The sequence below is a fragment of the Periplaneta americana genome, chromosome 3, assembly GCF_040183065.1.
Source record: "Periplaneta americana isolate PAMFEO1 chromosome 3, P.americana_PAMFEO1_priV1, whole genome shotgun sequence".
Classification (NCBI taxonomy): Eukaryota; Metazoa; Arthropoda; class Insecta; order Blattodea; family Blattidae; genus Periplaneta; species Periplaneta americana.
The window spans coordinates 44,536,303-44,558,697 of NC_091119.1; the positions used below are offsets into that span (position 1 = coordinate 44,536,303).

The window sequence follows — 22,395 nt, forward strand, 5'->3', positions numbered from 1 at the left end:
ACACAATTAGGATTCTCGACTGCCTGTCTAAAATATCTTGTATGAAACACGTGCAAAACTAGCGTTTTTAAGCACTCGCCTTGTTGTCCACTTTCCCTTCGGGTCGAAGGATAATCACTTCTCATGCTTAAAACACTATCATTTCGCAGTTTGTTGCATAAATAGCTATTATGTGATTATTTTTATCCCATTATCTTTCAAATTTCGCAGTTTGTTGCATAAATAGCTATTATGTGATTATTTTTATCCCATTATCTTTCAAACATATTTACAAACACACATTTTGTAAACATGTCTACATTACATTTTCAGTTACAACAAATAATTTTGCATTGTTACATTTACGGTTTAAGAAGAAATGTTTTAATATTTTAATTAATAATAAATCAGTTTAAGTAATGGATATTTTGCAGCGCTGTTAAAAGATGTGTGCTTCACCCTAAGCCTGAGCACTGCGGGGACAGGGTGTACCGGCAGTCTCCTCGTGACTGCCATCAGTGCTGCAGGGTAGTTCCATCTGTTAGCAAGTGCTACTGAATTCACTGTCCTGTAGCAATTTTTTCTAGAAGCAAAATCGATTTCGCACTAAATAAAAAGAAAGATGGATAATGGTGAAGGAAGATTCTATTTCTTTTATCTTAAGGATTTAGTGTGTGAAGTTACTATTATTGAACACCTTCCATCCTGTATAAATTTTCGTACCAATATTCATAGAAGAGATGCAGCTCTTTGCTTGTTTCATTCTCTTGAACTGAAACAACCCAGAACTCACCACGTGGAGGTGGCCGCATGTTGAGTTCCATCCTGCCCATCCCATCCTCCCTACCATGTGGGTTAAATGCATTCCATTGTTCATTCTTCGTCATTTTCAATTGAGGACCGTTTTTGCAAAACTTGCTAACTGCAAAATTTGCAAAATTGAGATTTTGGTGGATTCGTTATCATAAAGCAGGCCTCTACACGATGTTAAAGTTATCTTAGTAAAATTGAATTATTTCTCTTCATTATAGTGTGTCAAAGTGTGATGGTTGCACCTATAACCTATTTGTCTTCATTCAGTTATTTGTCTCTCCTGTAAAATTTAGTTTTTTCAGTTAGCAAGTTTTGCAAAAACGGTCCTCAATTGATGTTCATACTCTTCGATTTGAATCAGTATTTAGTTTTCCATTTCATATCTTCTTTGTCTCAATTTATAAGTCACATTAAGATATTCCAGTACAATATAACCAATCACTGCATGTCAGTGCAATGAAAAATATGAAGAAATGCTCGATGTCATTCTTTTTTTCTGTCATATTTTTTATTTTATTTTTTTCCTTTTGTAGGACCGTGCATATAAATATGTATATGATAGCTAAAGTGTAAGATAACTTTCGATACGATGGATAATATTTTTTGACATGAATTTAGTAACTTTTATGTCTTGTTTCTCTATTTTATGGTTTTCTCTCTTTCTTCCATTTTGTTTCTATCTTTTTTATCTCTGCCCATTTCAAACATCTGGATTTAATGTTTCTAATTATGTCAGGTGACGAATACAATGTGTGTAGTTCTGTGTTGTGTAACTTTCTCCATTATCCTGTAACTTCATCCCTCTTAGCCCCAAATATTTTCCTAAGCACCTTATTCTCAAACACCCTTAACCTATGTTCCTCTCTCAAAGTAAGAGTCCAAGTTTCACAACCATAAAGAACAACTGGTAATATAACTGTTTTATAAATTCTAACTTACAGATTTGTGACAGCAGACTGGGTGATAAAAGCTTCTCAACCGAATAATAACAGGCATTTCCCATATTTATTCTGTGTTTAAATATTTGTTACTGTTGCTCCCAGGTATTTGAATTTTTTCCACCTCCTCAAAAGATAAATTTCCAATTTTTATATTTCCATTTCGTACAATATTTTCGTCACGAGACATAATCATATACTTTGTCTTTTCGGGATTTACTTCCAAACCTATCTCTTTACTTGCTTCAAGTAAAATTCCCGTGTTTCCCTTAATCGTTTGTGGATTTTCTCCTAACATATTCACATCATACGCATAGACAAGCAGCTGATGTAACCCGTTCAATTTCAAACCCTCTCTGTTATCCTGGACTTTCCTAATGGTATACTCTAGAGCAAAGTTAAAAAGCAAAGGTGATAGTGCATCTCCTTGCTTTAGCCCACTGTGAATTGGAAACGCATCTGACAGAAACTGATCTATATGAACTCTGCTGTACGTTTCACTTAGACACATTTTAATTAATCAAACTAGTTTCTTGAAATACCAAATTCAATAAGAATATTATATAAAACTTCTCTCTTAACCGAGTCATATGCCTTTTTGAAATCTATAAATAACTGATGCACTGTACCCTTATACTCCCATTTTTTCTCCATTATCTGTCAAATACAAAATATCTGATCAATAGTTGATCTATTACGCCTAAAACCATACTGATGATCCCCAATAATTTCATCTACATATGGAGTTAATCTTCTCAAAAGAATATTGGACAAAATTTTGTAGGACGTCAACAAAAGTGATATTCCTCGAAAGTTACTACAATTTAGTCTTGTCCCTCTTCTTAAAGATAGGTACGATTATGGACTCCTTCCATTGTTCTGGTACAATTTCCTTTTTCCAAATAGCAAGTACACGCTTATAAATTTCGTCAGATAATGCGCTTCCACCCTCTTGTATTAATTCTGCTGGAATTTGATCGATACCTGGAGACTTATAATTTTTCAGATTTTCTATCGCAATTTCGACTTCAGAAAGTGTGGGTTCGGGTATAAATGGCTCAGCAGTTTGTATTTCAATTTCATCCCGACCATTTCTATTTGGCCTATGTATATTTAGTAGTTGCCCAAAATAGTTTTTCCATCTGTTCAGGATTGAATGAGAGTCTGCAAGCAAGTCACCATTCTCATCCTTAAAAAATATACAAAGTGTCAAAATAATTAAGATCACAGAAAACTGAGAAAGATTTGTGCTGATACCTTTGTGTGACAGAAAATTGCAACACAAACACTTAATCTGATATATCTATTTAATAAAAATAATAAATCCTAAAATTATGGTACAGAGGTTTACTAAAATTGATCAAATCTATTAAATGGCGCTTGGTCTCTTATTGCATAAAGCAGTCCAATTCTACGTCTCTACAGAAGTGAGCAATAAAATAATAAATCACACACAAAACAGAAATGAGCTTGATCTCTTGATAAATCCAATAGAAAAATATTCCTGCCTATTCGCCACCCTACTTTTTCCATTTGCCTATAGATCATAAATTAGATGAACCTAAATAACGAAACTGTAGCTGTCATTTGGCATGTTTTGCACCATAGTACCTCACACCACCTACAGAAGATGCCCGAGCATATTTTGTTAGCAGTGCATTCACATTCATCTTCTCTGTGGCCAATCGTCTGCAAGAAAATTAATTATAAATATTAATATTTGATTATCATTAACTGGATCAAAGCATAATTATTATTTTGCACGCAACAGAAGAAAAGTCTGGCAGACCATATAGGAAATGTTACAAAATATGGAGGTATGAAGAAAAAGAAATGAAGTAGTTACGTCAAAAGCATTATTTGAAGAAATGACAATTCATAATCAGAGTACGAAATTCTTAATTCAAAATCAAAATTTAAATAAAACAAGTTCACGAGGTATCAGGAATCAAGAAGATTAACAGAAGAGAATACATGTAATGAAACCATTACAAACATACAAACAAACTTCTTGTAAATGCCATAGGCAAATTATATGAAAATGTAACCTCTAGGATAAAGATTGGGAAGAATATAATTACGTAACTATAGCACGACTACTGACATTAAAACCTGCGCCACAAACCAGTGTTCATTCGTGCGCAGGTTGTCATAGTGGGGGATCTATTGTGTTGTAGATGCGCTCCCTGATCGGCGTCTCGCAGCGAGTACATTCTAAACTATTTGAAACAGCACTCGTGTCCGCATCTTTCACTTTTCAATCAATTATTAATATTCCATTTCGACGTATTGTGTAAAGTTAAAACAAATTGTAATTTATAAAAATGGAAGGGAAACCAAATGTGTGCAGCATGCTTTTGAAAATCGACGAGTGTAAAATTATTTATAACATTGCGAAGTATTTAAAAGAGAAAAAAAAATTAATTCAAGTTGAAATATAATGTTGCCACATCAACAAGGAAGCTATGGGAGTTTCGGTCAGCTTGATAAAAAACATTTTGAAGGAAGGGACAGTGTCATTGTCTACGACAGTTGGAGTCTGACTAGTGTAACCCGGCCTAACGAGCTGCTCATATAATGACGACACCTCACCCTCCATGGCCACGTGAGTATTAGAAAAGTCGAAGGTCTTTTTGTAGTTGGTCGAGCTATAGATTCTACAAAGACTTTCCAAGTTTACTTAAATACTGCAATCTAAACTATGCAGACAGGCTCTGAAATTACTAAAAATAAAATAAAACTTACTGAATATAGGGGCGTATTTCATCCAGTGTCCACTTTTCTCGAGTTTCGAAGAGAATTCTAATCCTTTCATTGACGTCTTCAGGCAGATCAGTTTCAGGGAAGTACCATATAACTTCAGGTTTTGACTTTTTGTCCATTAAAGCCAAGCCTTCCAAATATTTTTCTGATGTCTGCATCCCTGAAGAAAAATGTAACATACTATTACCTATCAGAAGCAAAAATTAAGACATGAAAAAAAAAAGTGGGGGAACAGAAGAACATGGGCTTGACATTTTTTGCACAAAGCACTTGTCACTAATATATCTCCTCATCAAACCCTACCTAACCTTGTCACTGTCAGGGGCTTCTTGTCACTAAGGGTGAGACGGAAAGAGGCAGGGATAGAGAAAGATATCAAATTTAACCTGGTAAGAACAGCACAAATGAATGTAACCCCATCTGTTCGAAAGTGAGTATACTTCTTACATTCACATTAAAGACTTGTTCTTTTCTTTCTCCTGATAGTCAATTGGCTTACTACACTGACCTCCTTATTTTTTACTTTGTTTTCTATTTTGTCAGAGGATTCTAAGGTCTCAAAACAATGACCACAGAGACAAACATCTGCAGAGCAGGAAACTTGGACTCATCGGGAAGTTACGCAATTAATCAATTTGTCTGTAGCTCTCTGAATCAAGAACAAATTTTCCTCATACAACATAAATCTATGACCTGGGATATCTGTTTTTACTTCTCTTGTCAATAACAATTCAACTTATCAACCTAATCAACAGTACCGTATATACGCAAATACTCCACGCATATTGATTCTGGAATTTAGCAAATAAAAACTGGAGTGCGCAAATTATTTGAAATAAGGTTGGTACCGCTTTGCCTGGATCCCGTTGTACTATAGCACTGTCGGCCTTACGCTTCAGTCTGTGTGGCATAGAGTTGGGCAACATGATTCTTTTTCAGAAGTTGATTCCAATGATTCAATCACACATTATGAATCGATTCTAAAGATTCATTGATGATTCTTCCCAGTCTGCGATTTCTACTATTCTTTTGAACCATCAATGAACAACTCACAGGACTCTTCCCTTTACAAACCACGAGTAGAACAAAAACATTCTACATCTCTCACATAGATTTATTTATTTTGCTAATAATTGTAACATAAAATATAATATATACAGAAAAACTTTAGCTCGCCCCTGAAAGAGTAGAACTCGTGCTCAAGGGCGGATTCCTAAATTGAAATTAATAAGTATATAATACAATTTGTCTTATGTCTACTATGCAATTAGAATATATAAATTTAAATTTTTCAATTTTTATAAAATCCATACATAACTTTTTAAATTTAATACTAGAACTACAATTGACAAGATTAGGATATTTAAATATAAATTTGTTATATATTCTTGGGCCTAATTACTACTATGATTAAATACTGTAGCAGTGTTGCATTTTGGTTCAAACAATCTTAAAGAATTCGTATCTTTTGTTCCATAACTATGAGAATACAATTAAAAATTATTTCGATTCTTATATGTGAATTTTATTAATACAATATAATAAATTTGTCTTATGTTAAGAACATTAAAGTCTAAAAACAATTTTTGATATGGAAAATCAATAGGTTTATGAAGACATATTTTAATTATTTTCTTCTGTAATAAATAAAGTGGATTAAAATTGGATTTAAATGAGCTACCATCAGTGGCGTGCATTCTGGGTAGGCTAGGTCTGCTGCGCCTACCCAAACAGACAGGAAGAAATTTATTAAATTTGTATTTAAAAGTAATACTGTTAATTTAAGAAAGTCTGCAGAGTCCTTAACTAATTTCAGCAAATTTTGGCTTGGCATCCTATTTTCATTTCCTTTTGGTTGGTACTGTATGTCGCATTTCAATTATTGTCCGCTGTGTGCTCGCTCTTGCGTCATCTTTCGTCACTGGAGAGTTGGGCAGCTCGGCTTGCTGAGCCTCCCTGGCCCTGCAGTGAGCGTAGTGTTTCCCTTCATAATCAGTACATTAGAACAGCTGGCGCATGCGCCCTGATTTACGTGTCTTGCCCATTGCCGTAGTACGTTAGGCTGGTAGGCGCTAATGAAAGTGCTTTTGGTGATGAAATTACTGTATTATAGTGTTTATTTGAACTTCTATTGGTAAAGTGAGTGTGTTATAGAGTTTATTTAAACAAAGTGAGGTAAAACTAGTGCGATATTGTTGTAATATGGCAGAAGATCACTGTATAATTGAACAGATTTTTAAAAGGACTTTCGGTTGTAGATCATTGAACGAAAAAGTTGAAATTGTAACTGTGGGGGGAAGACCAGTGCCGGCGCTTCCGAACTTTAAGTTTTTACATAAAGAAAAGAGTAGAGAATATTTACGTTATTTCAATGTGAACCAATATGTGAAAACTAATTAGCTAACAGGATGCAGTCATTATTTTGCTGGCCATGCTTATTAATTTGTAACGATTTTTTTAGTAGGTTATTTTACGACGCTTTATCAACAGCTTAGGTTATTTAGCGTCTGAATGAGATGAAGGTGATAATGCCGGTGAAATGAGTCCGGGGTCCAACACCGAAAGTTACCCAGCATTTGCTCATATTGGGTTGAGGGAAAACCCCGGAAAAAACCTCAACCAGGTAACTTGCCCCGACCGGGAATCGAACCCGGGCCACCTGGTTTCGCGGCTAGACGTGCTAACCGTTAATTTGTAACGAACAAAGTGTGTGGAACAAAGAGGGTTATAATAATTTAAATAATCTCAGCAATGCCATTGTCAAACACGAACGATCGCAATGTCATTTGCGTTCGGTTGTTCAGCTTTCTTGTTTTGGAAGTGTTCGTATTGACACCCAACTTGATCAACAATTGAAATCGGATGTGGCGCGTCACAATGAAATGGTGAAGAAGAACAGAGAAATAATGAAAAGCCTAATCGACACAACGTGCTTCTTAGCCATGCAAGTACTGCCGTTCAGAGGGCATGGCGAAAGTGAAGATTCACTTAACAAAGGCAACTATATAGAATGTTTACATTTGTTGAGCAGCTACGACACTACTCTTCGAGAACATGTAGAGTCGTCTACAACATTTAAGGGCACATCAACAGAATTCAAAATGACCTGATAGCTGCTATCGGTGGCGTGTTGATGGAATCTATTAAGAATGACATTTCCATGGCCCAGCATGTTGCAGTTATTTTAGATGAAACATCCGATGTAAGCAACAAATCACAACTATCCACCACTCTCAGGTATGTCCATGACCAGACAGCACAGGTTCAAAAAACGTTTATTTCCTTCGTTGATGTGAGTGCAGATAGATCCTGTAATGGTTTATTTAATCATGTAATGGACATAGTGGGATCTTATGATATTAGAGACAAATTAGTTGGTCAAACATATGACGGTGCGGCAGAGATGGCTGGAGAAATAAATGGACTCAAAACCACAGTTCAAGACATTTATCCTAGAGCTCTATTTGTTCATTGTTTCAGTCATGTCCTAAATCTAGTCTTATCTCAGTCAGCTATGAGTATTAAGGAGTGCCGGATCTTTTTTTCTGACATTGAATGGACTAAGTAGCTTCTTCTCCAAGTCTACAAAACGCGCGCATGCTCTTACTGAATATTCCAACAGAATAATTCCAAGAAATGCACCCACAAGATGAAATTTCTCTTCCAGAATAGTCAATATTGTAAAGGAGAACCGTAAATAGCTGGTGGACTTTTTTAAAAATATACTCAACAACTCATCAGACTGGGAAAGTGAAACTGTTGCTCTTGCGCGTGGATATTTGTCTTTCCTTTCAGAGTTTGAGACCAAATTTCTTCTAAATGTGTTATCAAAGATCTATGCATACATTGACATTCTGTACAACATTCTTCAAACGAAGCATTTGGATATTCTGTATTGTGTAGAAAAGGTTAATGAAACAAAACGTATTGTTCTACATGAGAGATACAGATTTGGTGCATTATGGAGTGATGTTTGTAATGAAGTCGAATGTGAAGAAGTGCCGCGAAAAAGAAAATGCCTGGAAAATGATGTCATAAAATACAGGAGAATATTTTTTGAAAAAATAGACAATGTGACAAACCATATTACAGATAGGTTTGGAAATCTCCCTCAGTTGGAATTTATTTCATTGCTTGATCCAAACAAATTTCAGTCTTATAAATTAAATTTTCCTAATTCCGCCCTGGATGCGCTGAATGTAAAGCACAGTGCAGTGTTTGATATAGTTCGTCTAAAAAATGAATTGACAGTCCTATATTCAATGGAAGAGTTTCGTGGAAAATACCCTCATGAACTGGTGACACATTTAAAATCAAAACAACTCCACACACAATTTGTCGAATTGTACAAATTGACCCTACTGGTTTTGACCATACCAAGCACATCTGCATCTGCTGAGAGGTCATTTTCTGCCCTTAAGCGGATTAAATCACTTCAAAGATCAACTCAAGGGCAAGAAAGATTAAGCAGTTTAGCCTTGATGTCCATTGAGAAGAAAAAGCTGAAAGAAATCTGAAAATCCCCTACATTCCACAGCGATGTCATTGAGGAGTTTTCTAAAAAGGAACGCAGAATGGAGTTCACCTTTAAGTAAATAAGGTATGATTTATTTAATTACCAATTTATTTTATCATTAGTTTCCGGAAGTTTCTGTTTTCTTACCCTCCTTCTGGCTGCTGCTCTGGTTTGATGTCAGAACTCACTAAAATTATATCAAATTATCAATATGTTCGAGATATTGTAAGTTGTATACCTATGTAGCATGCAAACATGAAGAGCCTACCCTAATGCAATAGGTTGCGCACGCCACTGGCTACCATTCATCATGACCTTCATTAGTATACAAAATAAATTATGACTTTGAACTTGAATGTACATCATTATGTAGGATTAATTTTTTGTAAACACAAATTACAGTCAATTTTTTTTTCTAATTCTCTCCTAAAATTTGGGTCCACAGATCATTCGATAGTGTGGAATATTCGTGTACTACAGAATGAATCGTAAGTAATGTCATTAATTTTAGGGGGTTATTCTTTGAGATATTTCAGATCAAAAATTTAATACAATTTTACTCGTTTCTGCTTCCCTTCGAGATAAAAATTGTTTTATATTAAACATTTCATGCGTGTTTGGGAAAGCCATTGATTGCATTCCCAATATGTTCAGTCAATTTAAGAAAGTAGTGTATTGTGATAATAAATGACTGAAAGAATTTTAGTTTTGTCCTTTAAATGTGCAGAAATTTGATCTGAACAAATGTAACTTCTCGTTGTGCAAAGGAATATTACAATGTTCGTGCTTCACCATTTCAAGAGTTAGAAAATATTATAATGAAATTTACTGTAAATAATAATTGAAGGCCTAATTAAATTATCTAAATGTTTGGTTTATAACATGTCAGTACTAGTTATTTTAGACTTTCCTTCCCATTTTATGTAAACCCCCTTTTAAGAAAAGCCCCTATTTAAGGGGGAAAAAAATTAATTCTTCAGAGATTAGTTAAAAAGGCATTCTACTGTAAGATGAGAACTCTTCTCACTGCTTGTAAATCAGATCTTCTTTTTCTGTCCTTAAATTTAACAAAAACACCAATGATATCTTCATAGAAGGTATGAGTTTTCATTAAGTCGCTGAGGAGGTAGTTGTTGGTGGAAATAAAGATTAGTGATGTCAGTCTACTGCTGTACAAACTATTCATAAGATACGTTTTAATCCTCTTCAAACAGGACAAACTTTTCTCTGCAGAACAACTAGTCTGCACTTCTTTCATGTACATACATTATATGTAAGAGTTTGTTATATTATTTCACAATCATCCTACAATCAATGCAATGGAAATCGTATTGATATGTATAAAATAAAAGTGTTTCAATTTCCCTTGTCTTCAGAAATGATGCAAAACAATCTCATCTATGTGTAATTTTCTTAATTTTTCTAGCGAGCAGTGTATTTACATATAAAGATAAAATATCTACCTTCTGGTACACTTTGCTGCCATGATGAAAAGAAATCTCTAAGGTTGAACTTTCCTGCTTGACGTAACAGTACTTCTGCCAAGAACCGACAAACTCTCGACTCTATTAGCCTGTAATGGGGATCACCTGGGTAAAAAGAAAACAAAAAAAGATTGGCAAATGTATAAGAAACAACATTATGAATTAAAGTAGAAAGCATCATCACTTTGCTCATCCACTGGCACTATGGATAGTTAGAAAACTGCAGTGAGGATCAAAACTTGTCAGAGCATGTGAAGACATGCAAAAATAAAAAAGTAACATTAGATGAACACAATGTCAATTATTCAGGCTAGTGAAATTACTATGCTTACACAAACTACAATAATTTAAGACTGTTACCGTTAATAAAGTATGCTGTATTTCATATTTTAAATGTCATTATTATTACTAACATGGTACTCATAATTCATATAATCATAGTATGACACAACAATCTCGATATAATTTAGTTTATTATTAAGTATACAGTAGAACCTCTATTATCAGTGGTAATGAAGGGGGTGAACTGAACGGTTGATCGAAAAAATGGATAATCCGTATCATAAATTATTTTCGTAAATTAAGTGAACAATACTTGTACTTTCAAGTGAACAATACTTGTACTTTCGTAATTTTCTCCGTGATCTTGTGTTTAACTTGCAAGGTAGTGGATCAGAAGTTCACTCATTCAAGTTTGATTGTTAATGACTGGTTTTTAAGGAGCAAGGAAACTCCTTGTAATGATTATCAGCGGAAGGATAGGAAAGTAGAGGTCTCATGCTGTAGATTTACATACTTTATACACTTCATCCTTGATTTTTTTAAATACGCATAGTTGTAACACCAGTATCGTATTCTGATGTGAGATGAGTCACAGTTTCTCTTTCCCCAAACTACTCAATTATTTGCACTTTTTTCGATATTTAGCACAACACATTTTCTTTTCACATTTTGTAGCACAGTAGCGTGCAAATTAATCCGAACAACGTAATTACTTATGTAAAAACACTCAAACGGGATAAAAAAAAGTATCTAAGACATACCTCAGTAATCTATGTGGCCTCCCTTGTTCCTAATGACAGCTCTGAGACGATTTGGCATGGATTCCACTAATTTCCCACAAATATTCATTTCTTCATTGCGAAACCATACACCAATGAGGGCAGAAATCATCTTCTCCTTTGTAGAACAATCCATTTTTTGCATTCTTCTTTTGCAAATTGACCACAAGTTCTCAATGGGGTTGATGTTGGGTGAGCTGCCTGGCCAGGGGAGTACCTGAATATTCTTCTTGTTGAAGAATTCTGTAGTTTTTCGAGATGTATGGCATGGTGCCAGGTCTTGTTGGAACACACCTCTGCCATCCGGAAATGATTTTTGCAGCTGGAGTGCGATTCTGGTTTCCAATAAGTGAATATATTTGTCAGAATTCATCATTCCCTTGATAGGTATTAATGCTCCAGGCCCTTCATGTGTAAAACAACCCCAAAACATTACTTTAGGGGGGTATTTGGGTGCTTGTTGGAGATGAGCTGCTGTTACTTTTTCGGATCCTTTCCGTACGTAAGAAACACGGTGGCCGTGGACCTCGAAATGAGACTCATCAGAAAAAAGTACATTCTTCCAGTCATTCACTGTCCAGTGTTGATGTAATTTTGCCCACATTAAGCGTTTTTTGCACATAACAGGGGTTAGCAGGTGCTTCCTAATAGGCTTACGAGCCCTTCGTTCAGCTTCCAAAAGCCTACGCCACACTATTGTGACGTGAATATTCACCCCAGTGGTAGCCATTAACTCACGCGTTAAGTCGACAGCAGTTAGTCTAGGATTTAATTTACTTTTCCTGACAATTAAACGATCATCTGCAGGTGAAGTCTTCCTTTTTCGGCCACAGTTTCCTTTTTTCTGGGGTGTGATGGATCCAGTCTCCCTGCATCGTTTTATGATTGAATTAACAGTAGCCAAACCGATGTGACATTCTGCAGCAATTTGCCTCTGTGTCATAGAAGAATGCTCTGCTAATGTTATAATTTTAGACCGTTTTCGTGGAGTTGTATCCATTTGTGAAGACGACAGAATGTACACAGGATTGCATTATTAAGTCTTCAACACAACTAAAATGCTTATAAGTACAAAACGACAGACAAAATGTCACATATTATAAAAAAAATAATGACAGATCTTCAACAATGGAATTACACGTACTACTGAAGTCAATTAAAGCAGTATGAGCAGCTGTGAGGCCAACAATGACAGAAAATGTAAAAATATGTCATGTTCGAATTAATTTGCACGCTACTGTACATTTTATACAGAAGCTGAGTAGGCCGTACTGTGTAAGTGAAAAGGTATGTAATAACACTCTCTAGAAAAAATGTATACTAATATAACGTAAAGTAGTACTTCATATGTTTTTGTAGGGGAAAAAAAAAGAGAGAAACAAAAAAGCGAGAGACAGATAATCCGTCAATCAGTTAATAGAATGATGGATAATCGGGGTTCTATTGTACCTCCAAAGTACATTTTTGCTAATTTCAGAAGAAATTTCTGATTCTAATGAAATTAATTTTACAGAACTATCGAAACAAGTTTGTGTGAAAATTAACAAGTCAAAACATCTGCAGTGTTTGGCAAGAATACATACGGCAGTCAATCACAAGCCTCACCATCTACAATTCATCAGAAGTATCAACTTTAGAACCTAACAGGTCAAATGATAAGTTAATTTCATTGATGACTTTCAGAATGACTCCAACGAGTTCTGACGGATTCCCTGATAACTGATATCATTAATGAACTAACTGATCCAGACGTTATAAAATATGTCAAGTATGCTTTATATGTATCTTCTCAAAGCACAGTCTTTGCAACATTTTGAAAGGATCGAACTTGAATTCCATTGTGAATTGTACATAATGTAAACAATATAGGCTATTCCTAAAGAATCAAACATAATAATTATGTATATGATTATATTTATGATTAACAATTACTGTTAACAGTAAAACCTGAAAGAATATAAAATAGTGCTGACTTGTATACTAAATGCATCTGCACTGCCCACAGCACGAAGACCTATGGCAGAACAGATGGCCAAATGGTCACAATATCTGTTTTATTTACTATGTTAATGCACTTAAATGTACGTAGACTACTATCTCCAATGAAGGTCCAGCATCCACTCTCTAACATACTAGAACAAAAAGAGTGACCTTTGTCAACTTTCCCTTGCTGTTTAAAGGGCTAACTTATCATTGAATCTTCACTGAATTTTTGTCAGCAGTTTCTGGTTAACAAGGAGAAAATGGATCTTAATCAGTTCATGAAAAGGTGATACTATACAAGGCAAAGTATTCGATGAAGGCGTATGAGAATAACTGATCCAATCAGTTGTGTTGCCCAATCAGCCATCATTCTGACCAATGCGACAAACACACAATTTTGTGTATTACTTTCGTCCATAAACGCATTTCAGACTAACAATTTCAAAACAGTTATGCTTAACGAACCTATCAGTTGAAGTCATTTTTACGATGGTTAGCTTCCGAGAAAATAATATAACAGAAAAAGTCACGTTGAAATCATGTTACACGATCTTTGTGTTTTCTTTCTTCTCTGAGATGGAACTATTTTCGCTTAGTTTTAGTTCCCTGCTTTCCTTAAGCAGAAAACTATCCACATCATAATCAGTTTACTTTCATAGTTGATTAACTTGGTATTGTAGTGAGTGATTCATTTGTCATGGAATATTTTGCGAGTTTATATGAATCATATAATCCTATTTTAGATAATGTGTGGTACCCACTACCCATCATCTTACACACACATTTCAGAAATATCAGAAGAGAATGCTAAGCTTCTATTGGTCTATGTCATGTGCCACTGAATAATCTGCCTCATGCAGAGTCTGATCAATATGCAATTCATGGATTGGATACTTACCATCTTCAAATGTCCCTGTCTTCTCAGTGTACCACGAGAAGCACTGATCCAAAACTTCCACTGGAACTAAAGCTGCCAGAGATTGTAGAGTTTCAGTCTTGTTAAGCTTGTCTACTGGCCATGAATTTTCATCCACGAAATTGAGGATGTATGACAGTACACGGAAATGATACTCATGTTCCAGGAATCGCCATGCTCCTATTAACATGCAAGCCAGTACACTAAATATCAGCACCACAGCTAAACTGTAACACACTCAAGATTTATTTACACTAGTGAATTACTTTATGTTCTTTTTTAGTTGGTTATTTAACGACGCTGTATCAACTACTAGGTTATTTAGCATCGATGAGATTGGTGATAGCAAGATGGTATTTGGCGAGATGAGGCCGAGGATTCGCCATAGATTACTGGCATTCACCTTACGGTTGGGGAAAACCTCGGAAAAAACCTAACCAGGTAATCAGCCCAAGTGGGGATCGAACCCGCGCCCGAACGCAACTTCAGACTGGCAGGCAAGCACCTTAACCGACTGAGCCACGCCAGAGGCTTACTTTATGTTAGCTCATGAAGTTCAGACATGAGGGGACCCAGTTACGAAAAATCAAGACGTCAAATAAAATGCTGGGATTTCAGAATGGCATATCAAGTAATATACAGGCTGGAAGTGAAATAGCCTTGCAGATTTCCAGAGCAAATAGCTCATATTGTATGTAACAAAATATTTTTTTTTTCCTAAACATTTAACAATTTTTTATTCAGTAATTATTGCAAATAGGATAATCCATATGGATAGGAAATCTAATAAAGAATAATTTATTCCTCTGGTGTATTCCAATAGCGTGGACAGTTTTCGAGTAAATTTAATTTTAAAAAATCTCTAATTTCAAGCCATTGCATGATGCAAGCAAGTGACAACATCTTGGCAGAGAGCAGTTCACCTACTGAGACACACCGAGTTCGTTGACCTCTCACATCTCTATCATGAGTAGTGTGTGTTAGCGGTGATGTTGCCAGACTGCTGAAACTTCAAACTTAATTTTCTAATTAACCGTGCATTTAATCACAAAACGTAATATAGGTTTCCTATTCATTTACATGTACTCTATCGTCCCTTTCAATCTGCAAGGTTATTTCACTTCCACCCTGTATATTGTGTGTGATCGCATTGTGGATAGAAGAGAGGGCCTCCAGATATGGAGGGTAGCTGCGAATATACTGAATAAGCAGTTGTGGACAGCCGATAAGGGGTGGTCCTCCAGCTTGGGGGTTGAGCGAAGGGCTAAAAACCCATCACCATAAAAAAGAGCTTGTTACGAATCCATACAATAAGCCTCAGAATGGGACTGATTCTCTGGCACGACCACAGCAAAGCAGGCTTATGTGAGGGAGACAATGAACCTGCGGGTTCCTTAAAAGCCATTTGTAAGTAAGTAAGTATATTGTGTGTGATTAGAAGTTTCAAAAATCTGGTTTCATAGGGAAAAATTCGATTTTTTGTTACTATCATACACATCACTGTCCACTGCCAATGACAGGCAGTTGCAAAATTACACCATCATCATTTCAATAAACAGAAACCTGGAAAATGTTCTATGGGTCGAATTTACAGACAGTTTCTGGACATCGAGAGAGTTTTGGACAAATCAAGAACAGAATACCCAAAAAATTCAACTGATGAGTTTCGATATGGTACATACCAAGATAACAATAAGAAAAGATAATGAACTATCAAAGACATTTGTGCATTACATAATACAAAATCACAATTTCATCAGTACAAGACACTTCTGCTTACACATTAGTCATTAGTTTAATGTGCTGGAAGTGAAGTTAGAGACATGTGTGTTCGTTCAACATCACTACTGGAGGTAGGTAAAGAAGAACAGTGAGGTGTAGTGTGATTTTTGAATATCTTATTCTCTAGGTTGCTTCACTACGACAGAAAAAAGAACAAAGATCATAAATATGACAAACGAATAAAAGAAAATGTGGCAACTGGAAGGGAACAGAGACAGAGAGGCTATCTTATTGTACTGCGTTTGTTTAAACTCACAACATGAAACTTATAAGGACTTACCATTTATAACACAAGCAAAGTTTTCTTCGAGTTCCTTCTTGAGTTCCAACTCACTGGCCTGTACATTCTCCAGTAGATCCTCAAAGGTATACAATTTCACACCAGAATTTTTCAAATCTTCTTCATATTCAGGGCCTTGGTAAAGGCACTTTTCCAGCAACTGATGCAATCTTCGAAGTCTAGGCTTACATGCTCTAAGCTCGTAGTATTTGTGAAACACGCTTAATACCTGGTGGACAAAGTACACATCATTTTTTAACATCATGAACACGATAATATTCACTTCTATAATTTTGTTACTAGTACAAAATTGATTAATTATATCTCAAGGCACTACGACACAATATCAATCCCAAGGGAAAAAATGGAACTCTCTACATCAAAATCCACAGTTAATTCCCGATTTACCACGAAAATCGTCTGTAGCTGCATTTAGATTGGCAACAGGCCATGATTGTTTGGCCAAACACCTGCATAGAATTGGAATATATCAGTCCCCTAACTGCCCATTGTGCAACTCAAACCAAGAAATGGATTTGGAACACCTCAAAATCTGTGCTTCAGCGGCTGGTCATGATAATATCTTTGAAAAATATTGGAGTGCAAGAGGTCAAATGACTTTATTGTCAAACGCCTGGTATTAGAAAACAACAACAACATTACGACACAATAATATCACCTCAATAATTTACGATGTAATAAAATACAGTGAAATCTCGTTAATCTGGACTAATTGGGGGAGGGAGGGGATAAGTTGACCGGTTTAAAGAAAGTCTGAATTAACTGAAATAACCTAAAAGAACAGTAAAAGTGCATTAAAACTCAGTTCATAGCAACAAAACACGATTATGGTACAGTATATTTAAAGGACATAGGCCTAAATACAATATACAATACAGTAAAATGTACAGCAATACACACAATGCAGTACATACATGACACCCATAATTATGATGTGCCCAACGGACCTGGACGTGCATCACTCAAAACTCTTGCTGCGGAAGTTTGGTTTAAAGTACATGTCTGAATTATTTTGGGACAGTTTGGAATGTATTTCCTTCCTTCCATTTTTTGCTCTTTCTTTCTTTTCTTTTCTTTTTTTTTTTTTTTTTTTCAGATTAAGCGAAGTCCGGCTTATTGGGGTCTAAATTAACGAGGTTTCGCTGTGCACTTAAATACAGTAAAACCTCGATAAGACGCTGTTCAAGGGATCACGTGTAAACCGTGTATTAACCGGGACCACATATTAGACAGGTACATTAACTTTGACTTATATACAGTATCTATTAGCATTTTTCTATATTGAAATACATGATTCATGAAAGGTAATACAGTATTACTCCATTACGTAATTACTGTACTGTACGTCAAAGACAATTATTATATACAGTATACTGTACTTAATTCTTTCGAAAAAAAAGTCATTTATAGTTGTTTGCAGTGTGTGTGTTCTCCAAGTCCTCGTCCTCATGTTTACCACACTTCACTTTCCTGCACTTACATCCTCCCGATGTTGCAGCTGCAGTGATTGAGTTGCTGTTTTTTATTATTGTCCTTAATGTCGATGATGGGATTCCTAATGACTCAGAGAGTTCTTTCATTAAGAATACTATTTTAATTGTACTTTCATAAGGTTTCCAATTTTTCCGACACAGAAAGCTCTTTTCGTTTAAGACTCATTGTAATCACACCTCACAGACACTTCGATACACTAAAGGACAACAAACTAACAAGCAAACATTTCCAGAATTTTATTACGGCCAAGTGAGGAATGTTATTTAAGAAAGAGGGTTAGCAAGACAGTGGGATATTGTAACTGTATGTTTAAGCATGCAGGTAAAGAATCAAATAAGAGAGCATAACAAGAGAGTGAGATATTTTTATTTTAGTAGGTCATCGACATCTTAGGTTATTTAGCGTCTGAATGAGATGAAGGTGATAATGCCAGTGAAATGAGTCCGGGGTCCAGCGCTGAAAGTTACCCAGCATTTGCTCATATTGGGTTGAGGGAAAACCCCGGAAAAAATCTCAACCAACTGGGGACTGGGGATCGAACCCGGGCCACCTGGTTTCGTGGCCAGATGCGCTAGCTGTTACTCCACAGGTGTGGACGAGTGAGATATTGTACATTATGAAAGTTTACAGGTAAAGGTTCGAATACCAGTACTTTTCAGGTTAATGGCACCAGCGAGTTGAATGACCAAAATGTTTCATTGCTGTTACAGTACATTGCTGAAAATTACATCGAAAATATTCCACAAAAATAGTGTATTATGCGGGACTTTTATAAAGACGTTATATATGAAATGTACAGGGACCGGACAAAAAAAGAGTATTATATGGGATAGCATAATAAACGGGCACGAGGTTTTACTGTATTTCTAATTTACTCAAATGAGAGAGTTTATTCTTCAAGCAATCTCTAGCACATTTTTTTAGAAAAAAAAGTATTGCCTTTTACTATATGAAGAATGACAACAGATTAATCTCATCTTCAAAATATAGTCCAATTAATCACCTGTTTTCCTTCCAAGTACCTCTCATTAGAAACATCAGCAGCCTGAACAGGCCACTTGAGATCTGGCAGGAGAAGTAGTGAATTAGAGGTTTCTGCTTCCTTTACTTCATAGGTTTGACCATGTGTACACAAGACTGCATTGTCATCTTTGTTTCCACGAAATATCAAACTAAAACACACAAGTATAGTACTGTAATAAATTGTCTTCAGAAACAAACATACTATAACCTATTAGAAAGAAGAGCCCTAAGCCTAGGCGCCGACTTGGAGGCCAGGGGCGTTGACCTCCCCCAAATAAAATTAATAGAGGGACCTCGGACCTCCAAATAATTCGAAGAGAAATTCCTCATGTTAAAAAATATATATATATTAATTTCTTTGAGAGATGAAATAAGATCAAGCCAAAAACGATTACTTCAAATCTACAGAGAGGGTCAGCTGCCGCAATGTAGTGACACAACTCACAATGTCCTCCCCCTTGCTTCCTCCTGCATTTGAGATCAGTGAATCCTGATACAAGATGCAACAGTGACTCCACTTCCCTGTTCACAATGTATATTTTTTTTTCAGTTCGGTCCAATCTATGAACTATTGCGATCGAACAGTAAAAGTCATAAGTATTACCAAGCAAAAATAATAATAATATAGCATTAACAGTTCAATTAACAGTGTTGTTCAACATTTAATAAACAATTAAATTTTTTCTAAATTTAAAAGTAACCGTTATCAACAGGAAGTTTCAGTGATCATTTTTGTGATGGTCTTCGTTGTGGGTGTGTGCTTGTTAAGTGATCAGCGACTACGAAGTAACTATTATTGGTAATGGATAGAAACTTAATAAAAAAAAACAGTCCAAAATAAAACTGCAATAAACGGAAACAGAATGATAAATTCATCATTGCTGCAAGAATCAATGAAGGGTGAGCGAAGCAGTGAAGGGGAAAAGGTAGTGTATAAGAGCCATTGTTTTGAACTATGTTGGGTTAAACAATTTCCATGGGTATTAATTATAAGAAAAATCAGATGTTATTTTGAATAAAATATGCGAGGAAATTTTTGAGAAATAGCAATTAAAGTTTTCTCGGACTTCTATGCAGAGTTCTGGCACCATCAGTACTTCAAAGCAGTCGTCTAAGTATAATCAGCTAAATTCTATGAGTTGTCAATGTCGAAGCTCCTTTCTCAATAATTGGATACTTAACATCAGAAAGGTGCAAAGTGCCAAATTTATGAACAGTATTTCATTAATAAATAACTCTCACTCTTGAACAATTTTAAGAATATATTTTTTAAATTTAATATCAATAATTTGATGTTGCTATTAAAAGTAACACACTGAGAGACAAACAAACTTCACAATTTATGAAAGATGTTAAGTCTCATAAACATTTCGTAGGTACTATGATCCATTTATTATCCACAGATGTTAATTTCTGCAAATACTTCTATTAAAGTGGTTTTGCAAAGTGGAAGCAAATCACCCTCACCACTTGTAACTGAATATCACCAACTTTCATCATGATTATCATACATTCTATGCTGACGCCATTGTATGGATATGACAGTAAAGGGACCCAACAGAAATGTTGATGTTGAATAATCTTGGTCATAAAACTTAGAAAATAAAGCTATTTTCTACTCAGGTTCAGTTCACTGCATATTCATGTCATTTACAAAAAAGAAAAACATGCTAATTTTATGATATTTTCCCCATTTTCTGAATTCCTATTTGTAGAAAACACCACGGTATATAATAATTAATGACAAATAAACAATGCAGGGAAATCAAAACGAATGCATCTTGCATGTTTTTTATGAGACAGCCCTGGTAACTTTGCATCATTGCCAACTTTTGGTGGTTTTAATAACACACTACAATATTCTGTGGACCTCGCCCTTTTGATATGCAATGCCTCTTAACAATGAAATATCACATTTTTTTTTTAAATTCTGGCAATTGAACACATTTCTATTGTTACATAGCCTATCCAATTCTTTCCTTAATGTATTATACCATTCAGGTGCATCTACACAGTTCAACTTTTCTTTCAACTTTACGCATTCAAGCAATGAATGCAAGTTTGATATTTAATTTTAATTAATATAGGCTATATACGTTGTGAATATGGCGTGGATGATTTCTAAGAATAAAATACAAAATAACTTACTTTTCGCAAACATAGCACAATTACACTTATATATCTGTGTGTCTGTATACCAAAGAGCGTATAGACCTATGCAAGGCATATTAAAAGAATTAACAAACTAAACCTAACCTGTCACTGATCCTCGAGCTTAGAAAAACTCGCTTTTTACGTATTGTATGTACTCATACCAGAAAAGTATATAAAAGGCATACAAAAAGCCTGAACAAACCAAACCTAACTGATCACTGATCCTCGACCTTACCAAAACTCGCTATCTACTACACATACCTCTCTACCAAAAAACCAACCTACATGCAAGGCACAGCAAAAGCCTGAACAAACCGTATCTTCCGACACCGAAAAATAGACTGAGAAGAAGAACAGTTCATTGTCACCGGTGACACAAACCACGGAACCTTCCGTGTATTCTACCACAAAACAGATAAAATCACAAAAATAAAAATAAACATAAAAACCAACTCTTTATTGCTTGACCCCCACTTCTTAACAATAAATAGGCCTAAATGCTCTCAAACCCATGTTAACTTCGAAAATGTGATTTTTATACATTATAGACCTAGACGTTGTCATGATGGGTAACAGTTACTATACTGATACCTATACTGCAGTAATACGTAGTAATATTAGTAATAGCAGAAGCAACTTCAAATTATATAGCTTTGACATTCATGATCTCTCTTTAAATCTGCTTGAAGTTCAACTTCATAAACATGTCGGACGCTAAAAGTATAATGAAAGTTTACCTTTGTCCCTCCTGCAAAGCAGCCAACAAAGTAGAATTCAATTCAAGAAATTTGTATCTTTCTTTAAAATTGTTTCTTGAGGCAAAACTCAACACTTGGGTCAAAGGCAGCAGGTCATTATCACTTAATTTCGCATGACGAATTACGGTGTGGACATCGTTCAGAGATCGACAATACCTGTAGTAATAAAGATTATAATGTTTAATATAATAATATACACTGTGATAGATTACAGTCCTTCAATACAATAACATACACAAAGATTATGCCATAAAAACAAATTATCTAAAAACAAATTGCATTACCTTCCTTCTCCCGCCATATTCATAAAAGGAACTGTCAGAAAACGGAAGCGGAACTTCGAAACTGTCGGTGCGCATGATGGGAATGAAGTCACATCATACCAACTCTTGAAATGAAATTCTAAAATTTTACGTCACAATATTTTTCT

At 35.3% G+C, this 22,395-nt stretch overlaps 1 protein-coding gene across 1 annotated transcript; it reads right to left on the minus strand.

The window, feature by feature from the left end:
• Nucleotides 1–3,019: 3,019 nt before the first annotated feature.
• Nucleotides 3,020–22,316, minus strand: LOC138695972 (sister chromatid cohesion protein DCC1). Its single transcript, XM_069820401.1, has 8 exons — nt 22,250–22,316; nt 21,945–22,121; nt 19,034–19,202; nt 16,516–16,744; nt 14,436–14,633; nt 10,473–10,598; nt 4,476–4,653; nt 3,020–3,419 (listed from the first exon to the last, which is right to left on the minus strand). The coding sequence occupies exons 1-8, from the start codon at nt 22,270–22,272 to the stop codon at nt 3,314–3,316; spliced, it is 1,206 nt and encodes a 401-aa protein (XP_069676502.1). The 5' UTR covers nt 22,273–22,316; the 3' UTR covers nt 3,020–3,313.
• Between the last annotated feature and the right edge of the window lie 79 nt (nt 22,317–22,395).